This window comes from Salvia hispanica, chromosome 3 (genome assembly GCF_023119035.1).
Source record: "Salvia hispanica cultivar TCC Black 2014 chromosome 3, UniMelb_Shisp_WGS_1.0, whole genome shotgun sequence".
In the NCBI taxonomy this organism is placed as follows: domain Eukaryota; kingdom Viridiplantae; phylum Streptophyta; class Magnoliopsida; order Lamiales; family Lamiaceae; genus Salvia; species Salvia hispanica.
Genome location: NC_062967.1, coordinates 30,401,884 through 30,411,041, shown reverse-complemented (window position 1 = coordinate 30,411,041; position 9,158 = coordinate 30,401,884). Strand labels below are relative to the sequence as shown.

General features: G+C 37.4%; 1 protein-coding gene and 1 pseudogene across 1 annotated transcript in view; one reads left to right on the top strand and one right to left on the bottom strand.

Annotated features, from left to right (window-relative positions):
- LOC125211481 (rust resistance kinase Lr10-like) overlaps positions 1-2,018 on the top strand; it is a gene marked incomplete at its 3' end in the record, with an annotated part of 5,239 nt that extends 3,221 nt beyond the window's left edge. The window contains exons 5-6 of the mRNA XM_048111298.1: positions 352-355; positions 2,015-2,018. Of these exons, the coding sequence (XP_047967255.1) occupies positions 352-355; positions 2,015-2,018 (8 nt within the window). The remainder of the gene's footprint in view (positions 1-351; positions 356-2,014) is intronic.
- A 2-nt stretch (positions 2,019-2,020) lies between these two features.
- Positions 2,021-6,690, bottom strand: LOC125209840 (annotated as a pseudogene).
- Positions 6,691-9,158: the final 2,468 nt, after the last annotated feature.

The window sequence follows — 9,158 nt, the reverse complement described above, 5'->3', positions numbered from 1 at the left end:
GGCCGTGGACGTAGGTCGCATTGACCGAACCACGTAAATTCTTGTGTCCATTGTCCAATTTATCTTTCTGTCTTGTCTTTGTTATCACTATTTTTGGGTTATTAGATTGAACCGGAACTCCGATTCTTAACAGTTGCACATTGAAATAGGCCGAATAAGAATACATATTCCCACTTCCTTTTGTGTTCTCTTTTAGGAGTAAAGGAACAATTTCCAAGGGCAACCATCTTAGTCTGGTGCTCTGAGTTCTTACAATCTTCCTTGAAACATAAATTCATCTGCTATGATTAATTAACCTCTCGTTCCTTTCTTTGTGCATTCTTTACACTCTTGTATTAGCTCCTTCTAATTTCGTGTCATGGATTCAGGTATTAGAGGAAACAGGCTTTGATGTTTCAGAACTCCTTAATGAAGACGAGCACATTGAAATGATTTTTGGACAGCAGAGAGTGAGGCTATACATCGTTTCTGGGGTGAAAGAGGACACTTATTTTGCTCCACAAACTAAGAAAGAGATAAGTGTATGTCATTCACCTTCTGAAATATCTGAATTTAAGAAGTCCCTGAAAATACATTGTTTCTTTACTTCTTGCATCAGTCTTTACTTTTTCTGTATCACAGTCCTTTTCTAATGTAACTGTTCTGTTTGGTACATTCGAAAGAGTGGCAAGCAGAGCTTGTTATTAATATTTAAAAAATTACTATTGAAATTTTGCCAGTTTATGTGATAATAACATGTTGTATTATCTAATTACCTTGTGTTTATAATTTATTATTCTTACTATGTTTATATATGTATTGTTTAGATTTTATTAATTCGTTTATCAATTGTTTTAGAATACCACAATGAAGTATAGTAGTACATGTGCATCTCTCCTATTTTTTTTCGTTCTATTGTGCCACCACGGCACCACGTAATCCCCAAAGCGATCGGGCCGTCTCTTTTGCGGTGGCGGACGATCGCTTCTTGCAGCTGGTGCTGCTGCCCCTGCTCCTTCTTCGTGCAGCTCTTCCTCCAACGTCTCCTCCTCCTCTAGATGCTGCTGCTGTATCGGGCTGTAGGGAGCCCGTATAATTGCATTTGGATCCAATGACATATCTTGATGAGTTGGCTTGATTTTGGGCCGGGCCAAACCATAAATTTAAGTTCGACAAGATTTAGGTCAAGTGGATTGACTCGAATTCCCCATTTAGCCCATGAACCCGACATGATCCCTCCTAACCCACATTTGTCAATGGTTTAATTAAGAGAGGATCACTTATCTGTATGAAAAAAAGGTTAAATATTATACAAAGCATCATTTAACCGTTTGTTCATCCCAAATAGAGTATTCATTTAAAAAGGATAATGATTGGAAGTGTCATTCCATTCTTCATCATTTCAACCCACAAACTTTAAGATAAAAGCATGCACATACTTAAACACATAGGGAATCACACATGCTAAGCTAAACCCCTTTTATTTCACTCTCTTACATAAAAAAACACAGATAACATTTCAAGCATTATTGCCTCCTGACTCGACTCCTTGCTGCTGCTGCCCTTCTTGCACATCTTCTTCTCATGTCTCTGGCAATGAACATGCCTTCAACAACCTCTTCTATTTTGCCGAAGTATTTCTCTCTAAAGCTTCGACAGAATAAAAGCAGCCACACGATGCTTCCTACTCCCACAACATATCCAACTGCAGCACACACGTACTCCCACTCTATCTCCTTCTTCTCTTCCCCTGTTAAATCATTTCCTGGTGGTGATACATTAGTATTACTGCAGTTTATGCTGAGAGGAAAACCGCATAACCCTGAATTTCCTTCAAATGAATCAGCTGAGAATGTTTGAATTTGCCGCCCTTTTGGGATTACTCCAACAAACTTATTGTAGGAGAGATTCAAGACTATAGGAATGTGAGCCCTCCAAGCTCCTCTGGGATGCGCCCTGCTAGTTGGTTTACAGAGAGGTCGAGTGATTCAAGATTACTCAACCTACCAAATGATTTTGGGATGCTTCCATTGAGGGCGTTGTGGGAGAAGTTAATTTGATGAAGATAGTTAAGATCACCAATTGCATTTGGTATCTTTCCATAGAAACTATTGGAAGACAAATCAATGGTACTAAAGTCTGACCAAATCTTGTGAAACTCCAACATTTTCCCTTTAATGATTAATGCCACATCAAGCTTTCCGCCAAAAGTGCCTCCGAAATCTCCACCACTCGGTAGCACCATAGCCGTCCAACTAGAGAAGTCCATTGATTCAAGACTTCCACTAAAATGATTCGATGATACATCTAGAACTTTAAGACTAGGCCAATTTCCGTGACATCTTAAATCCCCGTGGAATCTGTTGGAGTGCAAAACAAGAGCAATCAACCCCGGTGATAGCATGCATGGAAAAGTGTCGTTGATCATGTTGTTCCCAACATTCATGTACTGCAACCACATGCAACTTCCAATGGACTTTGGGATCTTCCCCTCTAAAGCATTGTTGTTAAGATCCAAATAACCTAGCTCACAAACCATTGAAAAAGTATCCGGAATGTTACCGCTGATGTTGTTTTGACTCAGATCGAGGACACTAATGTTTTCAAGTGAGCGAAGGGGTATGCTGCCGCTGATGTTGTTTCGGCTCAGATCGAGGACACTAATGTTTTCAAGTAGGCAAGGGGGTATGCTGCCACTTAATTTATTTCTAGACATGTCAAGAAAATCGAGATGTGTAGCATTGCATAAGGAGATTGGAATTGATCCACTAAAAGTATTATTAGCAAGAAACAATTTCGAGAGTTCAGATTGAAGTGGAATGGACATCTGCAACTCGCCCTTAAGCTGGTTAGATGCCAAGCGTAGATAACGAAGAGAAGCAGGTATATGGTAAGGCTTTTGCAAATTCGTCAGAAGATTGAACGACAAGTCCAAATACCAAAGTCGTTTTCCCCAATCCCAACTAGGTACTTCCCCTGCAATACTATTGTTTGCGAGACCCAATTCTTCTAGATCCAAATGTTTGATGAAATCAGGAAAACTGGACAAGTTACATGAAGCTAGGCCTAGTTCTTTTAATGTGAGACCACCATATGAAATCGAATTGACGTTGCCAACATCTACTAACAAGCTATTGCCGGAGAGAGAAAGAAATGTGAGATTGGGAAGGCTTTGAAAGTTGTCGAGTTGAAAAGTGCCATTAAATTGGTTGTAACTAAGACGAAGTTCCAACAATGATGGAAGAGCAAAAAGAGATCGGGGGATGTTACCAGAGAATGAATTTCTACACATATTTATATAAACGAGATTGGAAATGTAACGCCCCACTTTTTCAAACCCTAATTTTCGGGTTATAAAATTTTTGCATTAAATACCTTTAAGTGCTATGTGGATTAAATGATGAGTTAATTAATTACATGATGTCTTTGTGACCTAATTGTGGATGGAAGTTGAGATTGAGTTGAATAGTCAACTTATTGAAAATATGACGTGGCTATTGAATAGTCAAAGATGTGGAAAAATGACGTGGACGTTGAAAGGTCAATACGTTGAGAAAATGGAGTGAAAGTGAAGAGATGATTGATTCGAATATGTGAATATTTGATGCGGAGTAATATAATTGTGAGGAATTATTTTCCTAAGGGATGAGTGAGAATTAAATAGAAGCATTATTTAAGTATGTGGGATTTTCGACCATTATTATTAATTGGAGAAGGAATCATATTTATTTGTTTGGGATAATTATCCAAATTAAATCCAAAGTCCGATTATTCCGTATTTGTTGATGGAATTTTCGAAACCTTGTCATATAAGGGGATTTTCGAAAATCCCTTATACTATGGGAGAAGAGATTATTTTTATTATATTATTTGACCTCTTATTTATTCTATTCCATGAATAAATATAAATATGCTAGAATATCTTACCATATCTTGCCATATCTAAGAAGATATTGCCATAATCCTAACTAAATTAGGATTTGAATTTGAATCACTTGGAAGAAGTCAAATATAGACGCCACTTTTTCTTTTTAAATTGGGGAGTATTTTATTTTATTCTTGCTCCGTGATATATGATTCTACTCCGTGAAATATTTGAATTTAATTATAGGCTAATAAAATAGCCTAGGAATTTCGAATTCCCCATTTCTCTCAACCAAATTAACGCCACTTCCCCTATTATCTCTCCCAAATCTTTTTATTTATTTATTTGTGGGATATTATTCTTGACTCTATAAATAAGAGAGAAGACCAAAACCCTAGATCATAAATCACGCCTCCTCCCACTATCAAAAACCGTCCCCACTCTCTCCAAATTTCTTCTACTTTTCTTCAAGAATTCTTCATCAATTGAGAAGAATCCAAGTTGAAGTTCAAGATTTTATTGAAGAATCAAGGCTATAAATTGTTTCTACCGATTATTCTTTTGGAAAAAGGTACTTAAATTTTGATCTCCTCTTCTTCTACCGATCAATCGGTATTCTTGAGTCACATGCATTTAGAACGAGTGAATGGGAATTAAATTGATGAATTTTGGGATGCACATAAGTGTGTGTGTGAAAACGTGTGTGTGTGCGTGATCGTGTGTGTGTGTGCGCACGCCTTGGGGTGCGTGCATATGTGTGGTGTTCGTGTGCATGTGTTGTGTGTGTAGAACACTCATGCGTGACACGAATTAATGGTGAATTTGGAGTTGTTATTCGAATAAAAATGATATACTAATCGTACCTTGATTTTGGATGATGATGGTAAAGATTTATCGATGGAAAAAAGGGAAATTTGGGAACATGCATGATTTTGAATCAATGTTAGAAACTGATTTGTGAAACGCCTAATTTAAAGGTGATACTCCGCGCACTCAGCGTGATAAACGAGGAGAAGAGAATACTTTCGAGCTAAGCCGACGAGGTGGGCTTTCTTCTAAAATAAGGACATTGTCCTAAACTGATATTGATGAGAAAGAAATATATGTTATCATGCCTTGATTTATTTTGTCGTGCCTATCCCTCGTGGCTATGCCACTATTGTTATAATCGAATTCGGATCCTTGTAGAGCCGCAAACTCTACTTGGGTTAGTGTACACCAATGTTAGACCGAGTGTCAGCGTACGGGTTGGCCGGTCTAGTACCTGGATTGCGGCCGCATTCCTTGTCATGTAGAATGAGGATATGGTAAACGTCGATGAGAAAAATGGTTGCGCGACCGTGATATTTGATAAAGAATATATTGTGGTGCCTCGGGTCTTTCTAAAGTTAAAACCCCGATGGACACCTGAAAATGGCATGATAATTACTATATTTGTGATGAAACTGTTTTCGGCAATGAGTCCACTGAGTATGATTATTGTACTCAGCCCTGCATGTGTTTTCCCTATGTGCAGGTTGAGCGGTGACGAGCGGGCGGCGGTGTTGAGTAGAAAATAATATCATGATCTGTTGGAACGTTAAGTGTCGTTGTGTCTCCATACATAGCCTCACTTCTTTCTTGGTCGCTTCTGCTATATTATGAAAACTTGTGATCTTTTGGTTGGGTTAAACTCTTTTATTTCGTGGGAGTATTTTGAATAAGAAACAATTGAGATTATTTTGGAAACTTTGATAAGCATTTATTGCGATAGTCTTTTGTTGGATTTCGTTGCTAAGGCATTATTTCTTCTCCTACTTAATTGTTCATTAAATGCTTTGGTTATATCCCTTTTTAAATGGAACCCTAGCCTATGATCTTTGATGCATTTAAGTCCGCCTAGTTAACGATCGCTGCATTTATCATACCCTAGATGGGCGGGTCGTTACAGGAAAGACCTTCAAACAATGTAGAAGGAAGAGAGCCTGTCAAGTGGTTAGAAAACAAATCGACATAAATCAGCTTGGTCAGGTTAGCAAAGGTGGATGGTATAGAACCCTTCAACCTACAATCACGAAGAGTCAAGGCAGTCAAACTTGGAAAATTGGTGAACAAGTCATGGAGTGCTACCGCTGAAAGATTGCTCCCATCTAGTCGAAGAATAGAAAGGGAATGAAGTTGCCAAAAGGATTTAGGCAAAGGGCCATCAAGAATACACCCAGCCATGCTCAAAGAGGTGAGGTTGGGTAAATGTGATGATTCAATGTGGCTCCATTTTTGCCTTTCATGTGAAGAAGTGATATTGGCACCATCAAGATTGAGCTCTCTAAGCCCTGTTAGATTTTGGAGAAGCATCTCCAAATTTGGGTGCTCAAGGCTAAGAGGATACCCAAACTCGCTAGAGATATCGAGACTAGCCAATCTCTTAAGGTCAAAATTTCAGAAGGAACTTGCCCAACAAAACCAGCATATGACAAATTTAAATGTGTCAAACAAGTCAGATTTCCAATACCTTTTGGAATGGCATCATTGAAGAAGTAATTGTAGGCAAGGTTAAGCTTCTGCAAATATTTAAATCTGAAGAGACTCGATGAATCCCCAATTCCACCAGAAATACCCTCATCAACGAGCTGCAAACTAACGACATAGCCAGAAGCATCACATTCCATACCGGGCCACTTGCAGCACGCATCACTTTCATTCCATCGCACCAATTTTGTTGAAAGAGAAGATTTAAAAATCAACTCATGCTTGAGTTGAAGCAACAAGGTTTCCTGATGGCGAAGACATTTGTTATTATAAGAATGGGTAGTGAAAATGTAAGATGAAGTTAGTATACAAATGAAGAACAACAAGTTTGAAAGCATTGTGATAAAGGATATTGATAATTCTTTTTGTGTACAAATGAAGAAAGATGCATGTGGGTTTAAATAGACGACCACTTGAAAGATTAATTAATGGGTGGATGGGTAATCATCATAAGTTTAATAAAAAAGGAATTCTATGTTAACGGGAATGCTGATCAATTGTTAATTCATCCTTTAATTGCTAATTACAATTAATTTATGCTTACACTTCCTCTGTCCCATTTAAGATGACACGTTTTCCTTTTTAGTTTGTCCCAACTAAGATGACACATTTCTTTTTATAGAAATTTTCTCTCTCCAATTAATACACCCAACCACTTTTTCTCACTTCTATTAAAATATTCTCTCTTTCTTTCTCTCTCTATTTTAATACTTACGCCCACTTTTTCTCTCTCCAATTAAATACATTAACCAATAACTCCTAAAATCTCGCGCCGACCAAGGAATGTGTCATCTTAGCCGGGACGCAGGGAGTGAAATTTTAGAGATTTAATGGTCTATAAGTTGTCATGTGTAATTTAATTTGTTATTCCTTTTTTAATATTAAAAAGATAATAACAACTATCAATTTAGGGTTTAAGAATGCAATATCTATATAGTACATTAAATATATCAACACGAAGACATGACAATGTCAACACAATTTCATATTGACATATTATATACTAAGATGTACTGATATAAAGATGTTTTATGAAATTTATGAATATTTACAAAAATTTAATCAAATTTTGACATCAAAACATATGCATGTAGGATCTCGTTGAAATGATCTTAGCCTTTGATTTGAAAATCTAATACTTATCATTTAACTATAGTTATCAATTTAAGAGTGAGTTAACAATATAATACAGCTCGTATGCTACTTCTATTGAAACAACCCGGTTTTCTAGGGTATAATAAATACGGCGACTGCTATCAAAACGGACATAAAAGCACCAAGAATATAGACTAGGGTTTCATTTAAAGAGATTTGACCAAGGTATTAAACGAACTAACAAAGTAATAAGTCAACGGTTTACTCAAGATAAATAAATGAAGAATAATACCATAAACTATGACAAAAAATCAAGGGTTCGAAATAAATCCAACAAAACCACAACAAGTCTCAATCTTCTAACTCATAAGAAATAGGTTCAAAATAACCAAGTGATACTAAAGTGTTTCAAAAATTCAGCGGAAACGACCAAGAGAAAGTGAAGCCATGTATGAAGACACGACTACACTCGAAGTTAAAAATATCCATCTTATTTAATTAATGTGCTCAACACCCGCCACCGCTCGTCGCCATTCAACCTGCACATAAGGAAAACACATGCAGGGCTGAGTATTTTGAAATACTCAGTGAACTCGTTGCCAAAACATTTTATAAGTTATGCCACCCTTACCATAGTGAACTCGAGTTTTGCAATTATCAAAATAAATATTATCGAGTATCAAAAAAATATTTTCACAGGCTGGCCAGTCAACCAACTCCCCACTTTCTCAACAATCCATCAATCACAACCTTTCCATAGTGCGACGAAAGTGTGGCCACACTTTTCGTCCACGAGACCGACCGACTAGCAAGGACGGCTCCCGATCCCACCGTGTACACTAGCTACTCAGACCCGAATTCGTTTATACTTATCCATAACCCTATAGCCCAATGGAGCGAACTCACAAACTACAACATCATAACAAAGCAATCATAGACATGGCATAACAGTTTAAAACCACCCTTATAACACCATAATCAATATTTTGGAAATAAAAGAGTTTAGTGAATAAAGCCCACCTCGACTGCTTAGATTTCAAGTACGTTTTCGCAACCGAGGTTTCACCTTTTAATCACATAGGCACATATCACAAATCAGTTTCAACATCAACTCCTAAATCATGCATGTCTCAATGTTTCTCCTTTTTCCCACCGATCCAGGTTACGTTTATCATTCAAACCAAGACATATTCATCATATACGTTTATTCACTCAACAGTCTTAGATCTAACATCAACTTATGTCATACATGAGGGTCGTTCACGTGTCACACCCACACACACGCACACACACACACGCATGCACATACATACATACACGCACACATATTTTCCATACCATTTAACCCACTTTCACTCAATCTAGATGCATGGGGATTCAAGAATACCGATTAATCGGTTAGAGAGAAGAAGATTAATATATAGGTACCTTTTCTTGCTAAAACGAACGGTAGAAACGAAGTAGAGACTTGATACTTCAAAAATCTTGAGGCTCAAACTCTAACTCTTCTCAAAAGATGAAGAGTTATTGGAGAAAAGTAGAAGACAATTGAGAGAGAGAGAAAAAGGGAGAGGGGCGTGTGATATGGGATGGGGGGCGATTTCTTTGGGGGCTAGGGTTAGGTTTCTCTCCTATTTATAGGGTTAAATAAAATCTTTAGGTAATTAAATAGAATATTTGGGAAGATTTGATTCTCCACAATTAAATAAAA